The sequence below is a fragment of the Stegostoma tigrinum genome, chromosome 25, assembly GCF_030684315.1.
Source record: "Stegostoma tigrinum isolate sSteTig4 chromosome 25, sSteTig4.hap1, whole genome shotgun sequence".
In the NCBI taxonomy this organism is placed as follows: Eukaryota; Metazoa; Chordata; class Chondrichthyes; order Orectolobiformes; family Stegostomatidae; genus Stegostoma; species Stegostoma tigrinum.
In genome coordinates, this window is record NC_081378.1 from 14475171 (window position 1) to 14496209 (window position 21039).

Sequence of the window (21039 nt, forward strand, 5' to 3'; positions counted from 1 at the left end):
ACAGATCATGTGAATTTGGTCCTGAACATACTTCAGCATTTGTTGTTCAGTTCTGTGATGCCAGGTCATTTAATGCGATTGTTCATTAACAACCAAGCTGGTTGTTCCATGGTGTGCAGACATTTTGTTACCATTCTAGGCAACATCATCAGTGACCTCTAATCGAAGCGTTGGTGTCCCGTTCAATTCCAAATTTGTATGATCTTCTGGTATGGTGGGTCTTGTCAATTCCAGTTCTGTTTTTTAGCCACAGTCTATTTCTATGTGTTTGTTAATCGAGTCCCGGTCAAACTGGTGGCCTTCATTGTCAGGTTGTATCGAGACAAATGAATATTGGTCATGTCTTTTTACTGTCAGCAAGGCCATCACTTCAACTGGGACAAAATATCTATACTGGGACAAACGAATAACAGACATGCAAGGGAATTTCTGGAAGCCTGGTTCTCAGCACAGGACTCCATTAAGAAACACAGAAACGTACCTTGTATACACACTGCTGTTATCGAAAAAAAAAGTGGAAGTGACAAGACCTATCGCACCAGAGGATCATACAAATAATTTGGAATGTAATAGATCACCAACACTTCGATTAGAGGGCACACTGATGATGACGCCTAGAATGGTAATCAAACGCCTACACACTACGCAACAGCCGGCTCGGTGAGCTAAGAAAAGTGCATCCACACCAAGCCGCAAAGTTTTGCTAAGACAGACCATTTAACTTTACCCTTATGTTTTCACATTAATGTGGCCTTCTGAACATGCCTACCAATGAAGATATATTCAATGTGATACGTTAATGACAGATAAGATTGGTCACTGGCATGGAGCTCTGCCGTTTGTTCAATAATGCCCCTTCGACAATATTTTTGGATGCATCTGCAGCTCCCTGAAGTCATGTTACATTTTTCTGCCTTGCATGTGTTATTAGGCAGCTTTTCTGATATTGGTAACTAACTTTCCATCACTATCTGCAATTTAACTTGACAACCACTGCATTCTTATAATGTTTACACAACTTCAGGACAAAAAGAAACTCTCCCTTCCTTTGTGCATTGCTGGTTCCTCATAAGTTATCCAATTAGTTCTTTTGTTCCACTTCTGCTGCAGAGCCCTGCAATTCTTTCCTTTTCAAGTAAATGAAATCTGCCATTTAATCTGCTTCCGCAATCCTTTCAGGCAGAACATTACAGATCACAAGTCACCACCTTAAATATAAAAAAAAACAGTGCTCTTCTGAATGTTTTGCCAAATATATTAAATGTGTCAGAGATAATGGGAACTGCAGATGCTGGAGATTCCAAGATAATAAAATGTGAGGCTGGATGAACACAGCAGGCCAAGCAGCATCTCAGGAGCACAAAAGCTGACGTTTCGGGCCTCTCTGATGAAGGGTCTAGGCCCGAAACGTCAGCTTTTGTGCTCCTGAGATGCTGCTTGGCCTGCTGTGTTCATCCAGCCTCACATTTTATTATATTAAATGTGTCTTCTGGTTATTGGTCCAACCATTGGTGAAAAGACTTTTTTAAAATCACTTACATTATCAGAATCCTTAATATTTTGAACACCTCTTCTTTCCCTTAACTTTCTCAACTCTAAGGACAACGATTTACTTTTGCTCATCCTGTACTTCATAAACATTTTCCCATTGGTTTGTAAACTGTTGCAGCCTCTTCGTGAGTGCCATAGGTGGGAAAGTGTGGAGACCTGTCAAAGACCGGAGGAAGAAGTACAACCTGATTTTCCCCAGGTCCACCAATTCATTGCAGCAGGAAATAGATCTCAAGGATCAGTCAGACCACGTCAAATAATATTTAAATAGCCCCTGTGCTTTGACACCCTTTGATTGGAGCTCCATGGCAGCCATTGTTGCCTCAGAGCTCAGGATCCAAAATTTTCACCACTCCCCTCTCTGTGGAAACCCTCCTCTCCTTCATTTGCATGGTCAAAGTTTCTCATTCCATACATCATTTGGAAGAACTCCACTGCTCCCCCACCACAAATCACTCCAATTATCTCAAAACTTTGGCTCAAGACCCAAGATTTCTGCTTATCTTCCTTCTAATTTAAGGTAGTTTAAGTGCAAAAAGTCAACATCCTTTTTCACCACCTTTAATTGCTGTTCAACAAGCTGGATGTGGTTGGAAAGAATGCCTTTCTATTTTTCAGTGTCTGTTGCTGTGGACCAGAAAGGAAAAAAGTTAGTTTTTAAAAACCAAGGACTGTAGGAGGGATTGCTGCATTATTTATAAGTAAGCTACCAATACTGTGAAACGCTTTTTACACTGTTGCTTGTTCAAGCACTAGGAGTAGGTGATTTCAGACCGGCACCTAGGACTCTTCATAAAGTAAAACTGAGTCAGCCAAAAAAAATAGGTGAATATCAAAACTGACTCTCATTACACAGACTAAAGGCTCTCTGCCTGCCAACAACTATATGGTTGGTTCCCATATAGCTGACCAGTTTGTGGGTGTCAATGATATAGCCAAAAACCTTTGGACTTCCAGAAGGGGAGGTAGCTTCCTCTTCTCATCAGTGACTAGTGGCTGCAAATTGTGGCCTTTATCTGTAAATCACAAACTTTATAAGCTGTGAACCAGTCACACAACTATTAACAGGGCCACATCCAAAGAAGTGGAAGACGGACAGAGAACAAGAGAATGGGTGAGAAAGCATGGGCAAGATTGAGAAAGAGCAGATCCTGTCAAGCAAATAGTTCATCACAGTACATCTTGTGGATAGGGGCCATTGAAGTGCCTTCCCAGCATCACCCCTATCCACCCACCCATAACACTAACTTTGTTCTTACCTTTGTATATGGGTTTAGGGAAAATATACTTCTTCTAAAAGCTATTTACACTGTTGCAAGGGATGGGTTAGAGTCTGACTGGTTGAGTTAAAAGCCAACAATTCCTTTGTTTTAACCTTTAGCTGGAATCTATTTATTACTAACAAACAGAAATGTCTTAAGAGAAGAAACCTTGTCCACACTTTCCTTCAACCCAGGTCTAAAAAACCAGGTAAATGGTGGAATTTTGAATACTTGATGATGAAATCTTAAGCTTTTGTGACAACTCCTGGAATAGTGGGGTTTCATTCCCAGCACATCACCCAAGTGAGCGATGACTCAGCTACATTTAGTGTCATTGAGTGAACTGCACTTGACATTTGATAGCCTTACACTTAATATGTTTTCCAAACAAGTTAGCTTGAAATTTCAGCAACTCAATAAAGATATTTTCCAACTTGTAAAGGGCTAATAACAACTTAACTCAGCAAAGCAGGTTAGCACGTCAGTAGTTGTGTTTGGTGGCTTCACCAGGTTCACACCCGGTTTTCAGGTATGCCTAGCGCTGCTCCTGGCATGCCTTCCTGATTTGATTTGATTTATTGTACCTAAGTACACCTAAGTACATTGAAAACTTTATTTGCGAGCAGTACAGGCAGATCATAGTAAGCAAGGACAGATCATAGGGTGTTTAGACAGAAGGAGGCACGCACACGCGTGAGCAAAATTAACATTGACAAGATCAACATTATTTCAAGTTAGAGAGTCCACTCATTAGAGTAATAACAGGATGGAAGAAGCACCAACAGGCTCAAGAATCACGTGTTCAAGCTTCTGTATCTTTTGCCTGACAGAAAAGATTGTAGGTGAGCATGACTGGGGTGGGAGGGGTCTTTGACAATGTTGGCAGCCTTTCTGCACTCTGCCATCAAGCCAGGGTATCAACCCTGGTTCAATGGAATGGTTGAATGGGGGGTATGCCAGGCCATGAGGAGGCAGATTGTGCTGGAGCAGATTCTGCTGCTCTTCATGGCCTACAGCATCTCATGGATGCCCTGTCTTGAGTTGCAAGATCTCTTCAAAATCTGTCTCATTTAGCACCATGGAAATGCCATACAACAGGAGGTTATTCTCAATAATGAAGGCAAGCTGTTTCCACAAGGACTGTGTGGTGGCCATTCTTATCAATATTTTAGTGGGCAAATGCAGCTGCAGCTGGCTGACTGGCAAGAAAGAGATCAAATATGCATTTCGCTGTTGCCGGTTCCCTCATCACCTAATGCAGAACCAGATGAGCAACAATATCCTTTTGGACTCGACCAGCTCAATCAGTAGTACTGCTGCCAAGCCACTACTGGTGAACACAAATTTCCCACCCAGAGTACATTTGTGCCTTTGCCATCTTCAGTACTTCCTCCAAGTCTTGTTCAACATGGAGTATTGATTCATCTGCTAAGGGAGGACGGTAAGTGGTAATCAGTCAAAAGTTTCCTTGCCCGTGTTTAAACTGAAGCTAAGAGATGTCATGAGGCCCAAAGTCAACGCTGAGGACTCCCACGGTGGCTGCCTCCCAACTGTCTACCACTGTCACCACTTCTGTTGTGTCTGCCCTGTCAATGGAACAGGACACATCCAGGGGTGGTGATGGTGGTGTCTGAGACATGGTCTGTGACGTATATCACAGAATCTGTCAACTGTGGGAACAGACCATTCGGCCCATCAAGCCCATACCGCCCCTCTAAAAGAGCTTCCACCCAGACCCACCCAATCCCCACAGCCCCGCATTTCTCAAGGCTAATCCACCTCGCCTACATATCCCTGGACACTATGGGCAATTTTGTATGGCCATTCTACTTAACCTGCACACCTTGGTCTGTATGAGAAAACCCAGGCAGGCACTGGGATAATGTGCAAACTCCACACAGACAGTTGCCGAGGCTGGAATTGAATCTGAGTCCCTAGCGCTGTAAGGCAGCAGTGCTAACCACTGAGCCACTGAGTCACCATGCCACCCTATGATTCCACGAGTATGGCTAGTCTGCAAGACATCTCTCCCGATTATGGTATGAGCCCCCAGATGTTAGTGAGGAGGACTTTGCAGGATTGACAGGGCTGTTCCTGCAGTTGTCTTTTCTGGTATCTAGGTTGATACCTGGTGATTTGCCTGGTAGCATCTCTTTGAAACTTCGTAGCCGTTGATAAAACTGAATGACTTGCTAGGTTTTCAGAAAGCAATTCAGAGTCAACCACATTGCTGAGGGTCTGCAGTTACATGTACACCAGACCAGACCAGGTGAGGATGGCAGATTTTCTTCTGTCACAGATAACAATAAACCAGATGGGTTTTTGTGAAAATCGACAACGATTTCATGGTCAGCAGCAGATTGTTAATTTCAGATTTCTTGTTATTTAATCCAAATTCCATCAGCTGCCATCAGGGGATTCAAACCTGGGTCCCCAGAATATTAGCTGAGTTTCTGGATTAATAGTCTAGGAATAAGAGCACTAGGCATTGCCTCCTTTTAATGGCAATAGATTCTATAAGGACTTTTGCCAATGATCAGTTTCATGTCTAGTTGGCACAATTAATGTTTCAGCTTGGCTGTGTACACTCCACATTGTGATGAACTTGGATGACTAGAAGACTGCGGAAATTGTGGCACACTAACTAGCTAATGTGCAAAAGCTACAGTCGATATTGGTACAGAGAATTTAATGTAATAGAACGTCCCAAGGCAGATTACAAGAGCATTATAAAGCAAAATGAGACTCAGCAACATCAAGATATTTTATATCCAAGAAAAAAATTCTTGCTCTTAAGGGTACATTTTAAATGTCTTAAAAAAGAAACAGCAAAGACACATAGAGGGGGTTGGGGAGAAAATTACAGAGCTGAAGGCAGAGGCAACTGTTAGCACGACTGGTAATGGTTATACACTTAATATAAAGAAAATTCAAGAGAACTAGAGGTGCACAGATATCTTGGAGGAATGTGAGCTTGATCGAATAGCTTGCATATCCAAGAGAAGAGACAGCATGTGATAATGCCAAGCTCTGTGGACCATCAACTGCAGAATTATACTTCACACAATCCGCAAACCTCATGCATGATCTAACTCTCATTCTTCCCTTAAAATCAACTCTTCAATGAGATGTATCAACAGTTGTTCTAGGCTTACCAAAGAGAGTCAGGAGTCAACCTGAAAGCTATATGCATGGGATAACATGCATGCTTAATATGAGATGGACCATGCGGTAAATGGAGCTCAGCGATCCTGAAACCAATGATCAGTAATCAAAGCTCCACAGTCCTGCTACAGTCAGTTATGAATAGCAGTGGACAATATCATGAACATGTTACTTCTATCCAACCAATACGCTCAAAATATTGGTTTATCTGGAGATAAAGACTTGCACTGAACTGCCGGTCAACTATTATTCCAAGGTAGGAATTTGATAAGGGCAGCATGTTTGCCAACACGGATACAGTAGCAATCAATATTACATGATAATCAAGACTTGCAGACACAATACGAACTTGAATATTGATCATTGTACCCAACAGACTAAAGACATTTTTTGGGGACTCAGTGGAATGGACTTATTAACATAGGTGACTCTTGATACACATTTTTGGCCATGTTAAATATCAGACTATGAGCACTGACAATCATCTGATGACAGTTTACAACTTTAAAACCAAAAGATACATCAGGAAGCAAAGGTCATCATTTTACTTACAGCATGCTTAGCTTTCGCTTGTTCCTCTTCAGTCAGTGCTCTCTCTCGCAAAATAGCTTTTATAAGATTATCGCTTGCTGTATCTCGTTCACGTTGAAGAATCTTGCTAATCTCATCATGAACGTACTGTTTATCATGTTCGAGCCTGTATTTCAAATGAAAGAAAGCAAAGAAAAATGCATGACAACTTATAACTGAATAAATATGAAGGCTTTCCTAAGTCCAATTCTAGTTTTAGTAAAGCTAATGGAGAAACTTTTGCAATCAATTTCTGGCAAACAAGTGGATGATTCTGCTTGGGCTAATCCAGAAGTTATCACCAACAATAGGTGTTGATGTCTTTCTCTTGGAGATGTGCCACATTGGTTTCTTGCACTGGGCACAAAGTTCCAGGCCATACAGGTGCTGAAACATTTTGAGAAACAAATTCCAGCAGAACCATGACACAGCTATAAAGGGTCTTCACCAGTTTCTGGCTGTGGAATTTAAGGATAAACAATAAATGAAGCTTTGATAGCATTACATCAGGAAAAAGTACTTCTTTTCAATTTTATAAGTTAGAAATATTCCCTTTAATGCATCCAAAAAGATTAATTCCTACAGCTGTAATGTGTTGTTGGGTGTGTTCCCAGATCAGTATCTCTAGTGTGGCAAAGCAGAGAGTCACTATTTCACTTCTTTCGGAACCAGGTTATGATTCTGAAGTGGGAGCAATGTAAAAATTGAGTTTATTTTGTTATTCAAAGTAAGCAAAACTGCACAGTTAAGTTGCAGGAAAAATAACTGGTCGAATCTCAACACAGTATTTGCTTAACACGAAACAGTTGCCTGCGTCACTGACTGAAAATAGCAAATCTGGCAATTGCTTTTACTTCACAAGAGCAACTTCCACACAGTAATCTCTTAACTAGAAATTCATTCTATCCGACAAATGGAAACACCTTCTCCACATCTGATCTATTTAGGTCTCTCAGTATTCTCCGAATTGAAATCAGATCCCCCCATATCTTTCTAAATGCCATCAAATACGGACCCAGAATTCCCAACTGCCCCTCATATGACAAGTCCTTCGTCCCCTGGATCATTCTTGCCAACCTCCTCTGGCCCCCTTCCTTAGGTACAGTGCTCAATACTGCTCAGAATGTTCCAAATGTGCTCTGATCAGAGCCTTAGTCTGCCTTAACAGTACGTCTGTTCTTGTACCCTGGTCCTCTTCAAATAAATACTAACATTGCATTTGCCTTCTCAAACACCAACTGAACCTGCACGTTCACCTTAAGAAAATCTTGAACTAGGATTCCCAAGTCCCTTTGTACTTCAGATTTCCAAAGTCCTTCCCAGTTTAGAAAACAGTCTACATCACTTTCTTCCGACTAAAGTCCACAAGCACAATTTTCCACATCATATTCCATCTGCCACTTCTTTGCCCACTCTCCTGGCACGTCCAAATCCTTGTGTAGCCTTCCCACTTGCTCAACACTACCTGTACCTCCATCTATCTTGCTGTCATATGCAAACTTAGCAACAATGCTTTCAGTACCTTTGTTCAGATCATTAAGGCATAACATGAATACATGAGTTCCCAACACTAACTCCTGCAGAACTCCACTAGTTACATCTGCTATCCTGTAAAATACCTCTTTATCCATATTCTCTGCTTTCTACCAGTTAGACAATACTCTATCGTTGATAATACCTTGTCTCAAACACCAGGACTCATCTTATTTAGCAGCCACCTGTGTGGCACCTTGTCAAAGGTCTTCTGGAAATCCAGATAAATCATGTCCACAGGCTCTCCTTTGCCAAACTTGCTCATTACCTCCCCAAAAAATTCTAACACATTTGTCAGGTCTGACCTCCCCTTGATGAAACTGTGCTGACTCAGCCCTATTTTACCATGCACTTCCCAGTACTCCACAATAATGTGCTTAATAATGGACTCTCAAATTTTACCAATGACAGAGGGCAGCCTAGCTGGCTGATAGTTTCCTGTCTTCTGCCTCCCTTCCTTCTTAAACAAGGCTACATTAGCTATTTTAATTATTTTGGGACCCTGCTTCACTCCATTAATTCCTGAAAGATGGTCACCAATGCTTCACAAACTCCTCCTTCAGCTATCTTCATAACTCTGGAGATAAATCAGCTGGACTATCTACCTTCAGACGTTTCAGCTTTTCGAGGACCTTCTCCTTAGTGATGGCCTGTACACTCACCTCTGCCTAGATTTTGTTGAAATTCTGGTATGTTAGTGTCTTCCACTGTGAAAATTGATACAAATTCTTCAGTTCCTCTGCCATTTCTTTGTTCCACATGACTATTTTTCCTGTCTCATTTTCCAATCCTCCAATGTCCATTCTTCAGACCTTTCTCTTATGTTTTAGACATCTAAAAAACTCCTGAAATCTTCTTTTATATTACTAACTTGCTTACTGTCATATTTCATTTTCTCCCCCCCATTTTTCAAGTTATTGTCTTCTGGCTTTTAAAGGTTTCTCAACAATCTTCACCACATTGCTAGCTTTTGCTTTTATGGTGTTCCTGATATCCTTTGTCAGCATAGTTGCCTCACCCTCCCTTACTAGGTTTGTTCTTCTTTAAGATGAATTTCTGCTGTGAATCCTAAATTAACTCCAGAAACTCCTGCCATTGCTGTTCCACTGTCTTCCCTGCTAAGCTTCCAACTCTGGCCAGCTCCTCCCCCATGTCTTTGTAGTTACTTTTACTTAGTTATAACTACCATTTCATCTGATTCCAGTTTCTCCCTCTCAAACTGCAGGGTGAATTCTGTCTTATCATAATTATGGTCATTATCTAATCATCAGAACAAAATGCAAATCTTTATCAAATGGGCCAAGATTGCTCTTGTAACCAACACGAGTAAAACTGATTTATCTAGCCATTCACCAGACTGGTTGACTGCTGCAGCTTGCTGTGCACAACTGTCTGTACCCTTTATCTAGATAGCTGCGGAGGTACTTAAAACTAAGTCAGTCATTCACCCTTGGTGAAATTAATGGGAAATATTATCAAGTGTTATGCCACTTAAGCAGTTCAGGTTGGCTCAGCAAACAGTACTAAAACAAAACAGGGTGGAATCTTACAGGGCTTAGAACAATGTGTGCAATTATTAAGAATTTTGGCAGAATCAGACAAAAAAATCTGGTGAGGACAATCTTGATGTCAGCAGCACCTTGCTCCATCTTTCATGCTTCTAAGGCAACTTATTGTCTAAATAGAGAGAAATTTCACAGTACTTCGATGCAGAAGGACCTGGGCATCCTTTTTGTTTAAATGATTCAAAGAAAAATAGTATGCAAGTACAACAGCTAATAGGAATGCAATTGGAATTTTGGCCGTAATGCTGAAGTAGTAGAGTACAAAAGCAGATGTTACTGCAACTGCAAGACATTAGCGAGGCCGCACCTGGAGCATCACAAAGGTTTTGGCCCTCTTATTTAGGAGGTTGAAGGTGCACTGGAGGCATTTCACAGGAGACTTACCAGATTTACTCGAGGCAAGGGGTTTGTCTTATCAAGACGAATTGAGCAGCTTAGATCTCTACTTTTGAGTTTAGAAGAATGAGCAGAGATTTAATTGAGGTGTGCTAGATACTAAACAGGATTGATAAAGTACAAGTAGAAAGGATGTTTCTTTTTGTGGGGCAATTTAGAATGAAATTTCTTTGTTTTAAATTTGCTACACCTTTGCCTAAAACAGAGATAAGAAGCAATCACTTCTCTCAAAGGATCACAAATCTGCAAAACTCACTACCCAGCATACAGTGGATGCCAGGACTAATTAAATTTAAGTCGTATATAGATATATTTTCAATTAGTAATGGGTTGAAGGGTTATGGGAGCAGACAGGAAATGGAGTTGAAACTGAGATGAGATCAGCCATGATTGTATTGAATGGCAGAGCAGGCTCAAGAGGCTGAATTGCCTACTACTGCTCCTTGTTCTTTTGCTATTAGGCAGCGTAGCTGGTTTCTCACTCGGCAACGGTGAGTCGCCAATTAAGAGGGATTGATTTTTTTTTTTGTTTATGTCCTATCTGATATGTCAGCCTCAAACAAGCTTCCTGGTCCAGTGTTGTGGCCTCCACTGCTGGTCCTGGGGCAACTTGAGGTCCTGCTTCTCATCTCCCCAGCCAGCAGGACCTCCATTTCCCCATTTGCCATGTCAGAGTCAAACATCAGAAGCTGTACAGGGCAGCTCTTTACTGTATTTATGGGTGCGCCACAGCCTTTTAAAGATGGCACCAGTATAAGGGATGCCAATGAACTCCACCTGTTGAGTGGTGGGTTGTTTTGTACAGGGCAAGTGGGAAGGTGGGGTTGGAATCAGATTTGAGAGATGCCACAAGGGATAGGTAAGCAGTTCATGTCCTGAGTTCGTTAAGAAATTCATTTGGGCTCACAGGAGGAATCCCTAAAAAAAATTCACCACAACTAAGACTTAGAGAAAAAAATCATTTCAGCGTATGAACAAACTGAGGAAGCAGCTCCCATGTTTAGAATCAGTTCTATACAGGCAATTTTCCGGTCAGCATGAAATGAAATTTTCTATTGGTATTTTGTCACATTACTTAACGTAACCACATGTCCTTTATCTATGTAAAATAAGACATTTAAGTTCTAAGCTTTTCAAGGACTATTTATTTAGTTTTCATATTTCAGTTAATATAATCAGATTCCGGGTAAATACAGCCATACATAAAAATCAATGAATGTTAATATTTCAAAGAGCATGGTTTAAAAAAGGTCAAACCGTATCGATTCAAAGAAAGAATCTCATTTTTACAAGTGTCCCCCGAAGGGGCTTTCTTTCTTAATGAGACTCATTCATCCCAACTTTATTTCGATTAAAAAATATTGAACAGAATGAACATTTATATGCATGAATGAGAACCTTGCGTTATATGCTGCTGTTATTGACTGTGTATTTTCAATTCAGATGAACTATTTCTGATAAATTTTAAGTATGGACGTAATCAGTGTTTATAACAGAACCTCAATTCCATTAAGCTTGGTTGTCATTTTTGCCAACACAGCAGTGAGCTTATTGCAATACTCCTGTACCATATGCCATTTAGGAAATGGGCCAAAGTGTCCACGGGCGGTAATCTACCATCATAGTTATTCAGTCTGAAGGAGCCCCAAAACTGAAAGTGTAGCATTAACCGGGTAAAACCGTTGTTTCAGTTTAGTTTTAATTATGTCAAACCAAGTCTCAATTACAATTTTGCATGTCACTGTTGGTAAAATTGGCAAAACAGTGTCCAATTCCTTGACTGTAAAACATTTTTGGCAAGATTAGCATTAAATAAACAAAACAATTTTTTTTTTCCAAAGAATGCAGTTTATTTGCTCAAGCTGTAGGGGAGGACGCAGACAATCTGTCCTTTGGTCAATATATTAAGTATCAGCAATTATGGAAGAGCCTGCACTGATCTGATTGGCCATTTGATCTCCTCACTCTGTGGACCTACACCGTGATTTGAGTTCAACCTAGTAATCCAAAGTGGAGAAAATAAACATCCTAAACAACATACAGATTTAAAAAGATGTTGATTATTTTTCTCGGAACAACGCACATAACGTCAGAACCTCATTAGTTGAACTGTTACAATGTTACATTCAAAAATATGAACACATCTGTTAGCCAAGTAGGTATTTATGTATCATCAAAATTGTGTCGTCATCAAAGAGCAAAGAAGTAGCAGAACACAAATGATAATTTCATTCCAAATGCCTTACAAAGATCAAATGGGTTGCAAAGTTGCGACTATGAACCATAACTTTTAAAAGGGGCAAACAATAAATGCTCAAATCAGAGACCCATGATCCTTAATTAAAACAGATCTGTTTTTAAGCTTTGAATGGTGTGGGTAATTAAAGATAATGGGAACTGCAGATGCTGGAGATTCCAAGATAATAAAATGTGAGGCTGGATGAACACAGCAGGCCAAGCAGCATCTCAGGAGCACAAAAGCTGACGTTTCGGGCCTAGACCCTTCATCAGAGAGGGGGATGGGGGGAGGGAACTGGAATAAATAGGGAGAGAGGGGGAGGCGGACCGAAGATGGAGAGTAAAGAAGATAGGTGGAGAGAGTGTAGGTGGGGAGGTAGGGAGGGGATAGGTCAGTCCTTGACCGCGTCTCCCGCATTTCCCGCGACACATCCCTCACACCCCGCCCCCGCCACAACCGCCCCAAGAGGATCCCCCTCGTTCTCACACACCACCCTACCAATCTCCGGATACAACGCATTATCCTCCGACACTTCCGCCATTTACAATCCGACCCCACCACCCAAGACATTTTTCCATCCCCTCCCCTGTCTGCTTTCCGGAGAGACCACTCTCTCCGTGACTCCCTTGTTCGCTCCACACTGCCCTCCAACCCCACCACACCCGGCACCTTCCCCTGCAACTGCAGGAAATGCGACACTTGTCCCCACACCTCCTCCCTCACCCCCATCCCAGGCCCCAAGATGACATTCCACATCAAGCAGAGGTTCACCTGCACATCTGCCAATGTGGTATACTGCATCCACTGTACCCGGTGCGGCTTCCTCTACATTGGGGAAACCAAGCGGAGGCTTGGGGACCGCTTTGCAGAACACCTCCGCTCAGTTCGCAAAAAACAACTGCACCTCCCAGTCGCAAACCATTTCCACTCCCCCTCCCATTCTCTTGATGACATGTCCGTCATGGGCCTCCTGCAGTGCCACAATGATGCCACCCGAAGGTTGCAGGAACAGCAACTCATATTCCGCCTGGGAACCCTGCAGCCATATGGTATCAATGTGGACTTCACCAGTTTCAAAATCTCCCCTTCCCCTAATGCATCCCTCAACCAGCCCAGTTCGTCCCCTCCCCCCACTGCACCACACAACCAGCCCAGCTCTTCCCCCCCACCCACTGCATCCCAAAACCAGTCCAACCTGTCTCTGCCTCCCTAACCGGTTCATCCTCTCACCCATCCCTTCCTCCCACCCCAAGCCGCACCCCCCGCTACCTACCAACCTCATCCCACCTCCTTGACCTGTCCGTCTTCCCTGGACTGACCTATCCCCTCCCTACCTCCCCACCTACACTCTCTCCACCTATCTTCTTTACTCTCCATCTTCGGTCCGCCTCCCCCTCTCTCCCTATTTATTCCAGTTCCCTCCCCCCATCCCCCTCTCTGATGAAGGGTCTAGGCCCGAAACGTCAGCTTTTGTGCTCCTGAGATGCTGCTTGGCCTGCTGTGTTCATCCAGCCTCACATTTTATTATCGTGGGTAATTAAAGATGTGTCTTATACAATGTTAAGTGTGGGACACAGCCAGCAACAAGTTGACTTGTCAAGATATTAAGAGAGTTCATTTCACCCAAATACAATATGCACTATTGCTCAGATCTGAGCAGGAAGCTCATTGAAAGATTTTGTTTTTAAGCATGAAAATAATAGGTCTTAACTCTTAATGTACATGAAAGCCTGAATTCTAGTTCCGTTCTACCTTATACCTCTACTGAGAAGTGCATATTGATGGACAACAGAATTGAGGCACTTAAAACTCCCAGGACAACTGAATGGTAGACTGACATTATGAAATGGTGCTGGCTGGGATGTGGGTGGATATCAATACGCAATGATGCCAAAAACCAGGCTATGGGCTCTGAAAATTGAATTTGGACTTTTCCAGTCCTGATCTAACCACTCAGAATATTAAACTGCAGGATATTTGCCCCAAGAATGACTCGTCTTAAAGTGTGCAAGTCAGTCTTTCATTAAACCAGTGGGCCCCAGGCTGCCTTCGTAACAAGAAGTCAGAACTGGCAGCAGCCTCTGGCTTTCTCTCACTTCCCTACAAAGGAGATAGCCATTCAAAGCCCATTTGTGCTGATGCTATTCCCATCATCTCCTGGCAGCAGGTCACTTTAAGGAGTGGGCAGTCAGCAGGTTGTCTGGCTGTTAAAGGTAGTGGAGATTCCTTTCTGATTCCAGATGTGCATCTAACTTGGTTTGCTAAGATTTAACACAACAGTGCAACATTGTTTTTTGGCTCACCTGTGAATGGTGGCATGGTGTGGTCCAAGAAGCCAGCACCCATGGGATCATTCAGTGCCCAGAGATATTTTGAGGAAGAGAGAATATATAAAAAGAACAAACTAATAAAAAAGTCACATGACAGATTTGTCAGAATTCATGACGACTATACTGTTCTATGAAATTGCACTGCGTTAATTCACATAAATAGCTAAAGGATATGATATTTGCAATAGTCAGTCCCACTTAATTTCTAAAAGCTAATCTATTTGACTCTACAACGTTAGTCTCTGAAATGTGCTGACATGAGGCAGAAAGCTTCAAACCTTCAAAACAGAAAGAACGCTTAGAACCCTTGAAAAATTTCTTCAAATAATCGCCATGCTGTTTCTCTCCCATTCAATTTTTAAAACTCTGTTGGCTGGTCTATGAAATTTGAAACGTATTTGCAGTTTATCAACACTGATTGCCACCATTGTTTGTCATCTTTCTGAAGTTTATCATTACAAATTATCAGTCCGGAGCAATCAGCAGCACATCTTTGTTATGAAGTTGAACCCACTTAAATTCTACTCTAGCAATTGCCTTTTCCTTTATCTAACAGAATACCTATTCATTATCTAAGGTTTCATATTGAATGAGTCTGTGACTGAAAGTGTCACACATTTGTTTGCGTACTGAAGTTGTGCTTCACTCATATAATTACATTAAAATCACTCTAATTACACCCACCTTAAAAAAACTTGCAACTGAATAAATTCGACACTTGGGATTTTTGGGAAAGGAGTCCCAACTTAATTGTGTGGTTGAGTATTCTACCCTATATTGCAACTGCGCTGAATTACTTCTGTAAGAAACAAGCAAAAGTGGTTCCTAGTGGCAAGAATTTCTACAGATGCCAAAGAGGTATCTAGCATAAAGCCCTGCAAACAAGTATGTACCTCACATCTCCATTTTCTCGGTTACTGAGACTTGTCTAAGATCTTCTGTCAAGACCAGCAAACAAGTTCTGAACTTAGATCATCTGCTCACCCCAGCTTAAGCTTTCAATGTGCTTATCAATGGGACAAACAACTGATTTCATGGAAGCGCATTTGTCATGTTCACATAATGTCTTATCCACATCAACCAGCTTTTTCTCAAGGCAGAGATATTCACAGAGGAAAGTGTGACTTTTGTTCCCTCTCAAATATTGTTAACAATTGTTGTAATATGTCTGAGGTTTCTGAGTTTCTACTCGGCAATGTGGGAAGCCACGTTTGGCTGAAACTAAGGTCTATTAGGCTGTTAACACTATTTATTGTAAATAGAGAATAAAACTGAAACCATACTTTACAAGAACAACTAAAGATCGACGAGTGGCAGAATACTAAGATTTTTTTTCTATCAAACATCTCCGAAATAACCAAGTGCTGCTCTGAATAAAACCTCATGTTCAAGTCAGTCATCTTCAGGATCTGGACTACATCATGCTTCTTACCTTTGAGAGTTAAAATAGTAACATTTGTTCAATCTTATGTTTAGTACCATTATGCTTCTAGAAAAAAACTGCACTTTGGGAATTACTTTTATATTTGGTGCTCACAGGTACAATTACTAATGCAGAGCTGAGGCTATAATCCAATGTGCTTTGATCTTACTGAACGGTGGAACAAGCTCGATAGACCAAATGGCCGACACGTAATCAAAAAAGTGGAACATGTATACAACTGTTAACTCCGAAACCAAACTGACACACAATTACCATAAACACAAAGCTGCAATGAGTGGTTTTTCAACTGCATATTACATGGCGCTTATCTAATGCTCACTGATAGTTTTTGTTATGAAAAAAAATTGCTGTACTTATTTTCATAGTTCTATTGGACAAAACATACAAGTTTTGGAGGTCCTGATTTAGTGTTTCTGCTTGGATTTTCAAGAATTTTTATGTGGAAAACATTACATTTAAATCCTATTGACAATACAATAATTGCTGACACTTGTTTCTTCTTCATGGCCTTTTACCTCACAGATCGGGGATAGCATAGGGAACTTGTGTGTGGAGTCTGAGGAGGTAGGGGAAGCCCTAAACGAGTCTTTTGCTTCTGTCTTTACGAAAGAAACGAACTTTGTAGTGAATGAAACCTTTGAAGAGCAGGTGTGCATGCTGGAATGGATAGGGATAGAGGAAGCTGATGTGCTGAAAATTTTGTCAAACATTAAGATTGACAAGTCGCCAGGCCCGGACCAGATTTGTCCTCGGCTGCTTTGGGAAGCGAGAAATGCAATTGCTTCACCACTTGCAAGGATCTTTGCATCCATGCTCTCCACTGGAGTCGTACCTGAGGACTGGAGAGAGGCAAATGTAATTCCTCTCTTCAAGAAAGGAAATAGGGAAATCCCCGGCAATTACAGACCAGTAAGTCTCACGTCTGTCGTCTGCAAGGTGTTAGAAAGGATTCTGAGGGATAGGATTTATGACCATCTGGAAGAGCATGGCTTGATCATATGCAGTCAACACGGCTTTGAGGGGGGCAGGTCATGCCTCACAAACCTTATCGAGTTCTTTGAGGATGTGACTAGAAAAGTTGATGAGGGTCGAGCTGTGGATGTGGTGTATATGGACTTCAGTAAGGCATTTGATAAGGTTCCCCATGGTAGGCTCATTCAGAAGGTCAGGAGGAATGGGATACAGGGGAACTTAGCTGTCTGGATACAGAATTGGCTGGCCAACAGAAGGCAGCGAGTGGTAGTAGAAGGAAAATATTCTGCCTGGAAGTCAGTGGTGAGTGGGGTTCCACAGGGCTCTGTCCTTGGGCCTCTACTGTTTGTAATTTTTATTAATGACTTGGCTGAGGGGATTGAAGGATGGGTCAGCAAGTTTGCAGACGACACAAAGGTTGGAGGTGTCGTTGACAGTATAGAGGGCTGTTGTAGGCTGCAGCGGGACATTGACAGGATGCAGAGATGGGCTGAGAGGTGGCAGATGGAGTTCAACCTGGATAAATGCGAGGTGATGCATTTTGGAAGGTCGAATTTGAAAGCTGAGTACAGGATTAAGGATAGGATTCTTGGCAGTGTGGAGGAACAGAGGGATCTTGGTGTGTAGATACATAGATCCCTTAAAATGGCCACCCAAGTGGACAGGGTTGTTAAGAAAGCATATGGTGTTTTGGCTTTCATTAACAGGGGGATTGTGTTTAAGAGTCGTGAGATCTTGTTGCAGCTCTATAAAACTTTGGTTAGATCGCACTTGGAATACTGCGTCCAGTTCTGGTCACCCTATTATAGGAAAGATGTGGATGCTTTGGAGAGGGTTCAGAGGAGGTTTACCAGGATGCTGCCTGGACTGGAGGGCTTATCTTATGAAGAGAGGTTGACTGAGCTCGGACTTTTTTCATTGGAGAAAAGGAGGAGGAGAGGGGACCTAATTGAGGTATACAAGATAATGAGAGGCATAGATAGAGTTGATAGCCAGAGACTATTTCCCAGGGCAGAAATGGCTAACATGAGGGGTCATAGTTTTAAGCTGGTTGGAGCAAAGTATAGAAGGGATGTCAGAGGCGGGTTCTTTACACAGAGTTGTGAGAGCATGGAATGCGTTTCCAGCAGCAGTTGTGGAAGCAAAGTCATTGGGGTCATTTAAGAGACTGCTGGACATGCATATGGTCACAGAAATTTGAGGGTGCATACTTGAGGATCAATGGTCAGCACAACATCGTGGGCTGAAGGGCCTGTTCTGTGCTGTACTGTTCTATGTTCTATACCTTTTTTAAAAAAAAACTCTAAACTTGGTAACATTTACAATAACAAGCGACAAATGTAACTACTCTGTAGGTGCCCCAACAATTAAGCACTCAAAGTGCATATCATTCACTTTGTGACCAAATTATGACATAATTTGAGAGATTACGATATAACAGTGGTGCTGAGGAAGCTGGTGGGGCAGTCATGTCGCTGCTTAGCCATGAATCATAATTATTTGTTTTTAATTTGGCTTGAGCACCTAAGTAGACTGACAACGTCAATACTGAGGTGGCATAATTTAAGGGTGAAGGGCAGGAAGTTCAGAGAGAAAGTTGGGGAAACTTTTTTTTTTAAAACCAGCATGCCTGGGTAAGTACAATAGAAGCATGAATCCACACAATTGTTAGCAAGTACTTGGATGAACACTTGAAATGTTAGAAGCATTCTAAGTTAAAGGCCACATGCTGGAAGTGAAATTGGTTAAGACGGAGTCACGCAGCACAGAAAAGATCGATCAAGTCTGTGCTGATCTATGACCTTCCAGTGTATTCATGTGTATCCGAGAGCCTGTATTCCAAGAAAAGGAACAGCTAAAGGCTTTCTTGGTATCTTTGAAAGCTGTCTTCTCAACCAAAAGACAAAAAGAGTAGGTGGCCACTAATTGGTGCTGTTACTAATAAGGTATTGGTGTGCTTAAATTGGTGACACGTTTACTGACGTATCAATGACTATATTGAATTGGAGTTTGAAGGATATGAGAATGCCAGCAACACTATCTTTGCACATTGCTATGACAGCAACTCTTAAGAGGCATTTTGACAGACACATGAACTGACAGGGAATATCGGGATGCAGACCACAAGATTAGTTTAGAACTGTATCGGGTGGTGCCACAGACATGGTGAACAGAAATGCCTGTTCTTGTGCTGTTGTATTCTACATTGTATTTCTGTGGTTTACCTCACTGTTCAAGGTAAAGTTACTACGATCCCAGAGGCCACAGTGCTGAGTTCAGCCTAAGGGTCACCACACTTGAGGGAAAGAACAGGTTCAGAAAGTGGGACTTGCTAGTAAACTCAGCTAGTGCAGGAAGTGAATGCACACTGTTAGTGCCACTCTGCATCCAAAAACCAGCCATCCAGATATCTTACTGATGATTGTTTTATAATTGCACAAAGATGCATAGCCACGTTAAGCTTATCTATAAGTAGACGGCTCGAGACTGGAGATGTCACAGGAATAATCAATTTACCTTGAACAGTTATTTTCTAATAATACAAGATCTGAAATATGACTGCTCAACTCATTTACGGCACCTGTCATTTTTAAAAAAAATTTGTTCACAGGATGAGGGCCTGGCTGACCAGTCAGCGTTTATTGCCCATCACTAATTTCCCAGAGGGCAGTTAAGAGTCAACCAGATTGTTGTGGGTCTGAAGTCACACGTAGGGAAGAGCAGGAAAGGATGGCACTTTCCTTCCCTAAAAGGACATGAGTGAACCAGCTGGGTTTTACAATTGACAATGGATTCATGGACGTCATTAGACTCCTAATTCCAGATATTTATTGAATTCAAATTCCACCCTCTGCCATGGCAGGATTCGAGCCCAGATACCCAGAACTGTGTCTGGGTCCATGGATTAACAGTTCAGCAATAAGACAGCTAGGCCAGCGCCTCCACATTGCTGTACAGGTTTCAAATTAAGAGTCTTATCTAACAACTATGCTGAGAATATGCTGATTTCTTTTTGAGTAACGCTTTTTAAGATAATAAAATGTCTTCCAGCGTACTTCATGATACTTATTATGTGAAGGTCACAGTACAAATTTGTGCTAAACCTTGGTTCTTTGTGTCAGAAAGGGAAGGATCTGGAGAAATGTTGGTCATGCAAGATGAGTGTCAGAAAACACAAAAGGGAATAGATGAAATAAATCCAGTTTAAAAAAGATCATGAGAAAATGAAAGAGAGGAGGTAGATAGAACAACTAGTTTCACTGCAGATGAACAGGGAGGACAGAAAATAAACAAATTCAGCCTTACAATAAGATGCCCAAATGTACAAAAATTGGTACAAAACCAAAGCACTGGGCCATGTGGGTGTGGAAGGGGTGACGGTGGCAGTAGCAGCTGACATGATTCCTAGGAATACAAGGGTTTACTTGTACCACAGCTTTGGGAAGCTTTGCCACAGAGAAACAGAGAAATCATTATCTTTGAGAACACAGCATGCTTTTGGCTAATGTGAAGTACTTGCTTGATGGTTACACACTTTTCAAAGATCATTCATTTTCAAGCTTGTTTGATAAAGGGAAACCTCCAAAGGTCTGAGGACCTTGCTCATTATGCAGTGAAATGTTGCACTGGTAGCATTTTAAGTTAGAATTCTCTAAAGGTAGGACCAAATGGTTCAGGGCTTCTTCGAACAATATCCCCAAGTTACTCAAAACAAAATGGTTACCATCAAATGGGAGACAATGGTCTAGTGGCATTAATCCAGAAACTCAGCTAATGTCCTGGCAACCTGGGTTCAAATCTAACGATGGTGCTGAGGCTATTGCCAATTCTTGGAAAAACCCATTCCACTCGCTCAGGTCCTTCAGGGAAGGAAATATTTTATCCCTACCTGGTCTGCTAACACTTACCACACATTTTTAACCACATGGCTGTAGGTCCAGAACACTTAACTGCCTTTGGGCAATTGGGGATGGACAATAAAGGGTGCCTAACCAGTTGTGCCCACGTCAAT

The 21039-nt window shown here is 41.8% G+C and overlaps 1 protein-coding gene across 1 annotated transcript in view; it reads right to left on the bottom strand.

Moving 5' to 3' along the window:
• The window catches only part of chchd3a (coiled-coil-helix-coiled-coil-helix domain containing 3a), a 233219-nt gene that overhangs the window by 151057 nt on the left and 61123 nt on the right, over positions 1-21039 (bottom strand). The window contains exon 4 of the mRNA XM_048553803.2: positions 6531-6675. Within this exon, the coding sequence (XP_048409760.1) occupies positions 6531-6675 (145 nt within the window). The remainder of the gene's footprint in view (positions 1-6530; positions 6676-21039) is intronic.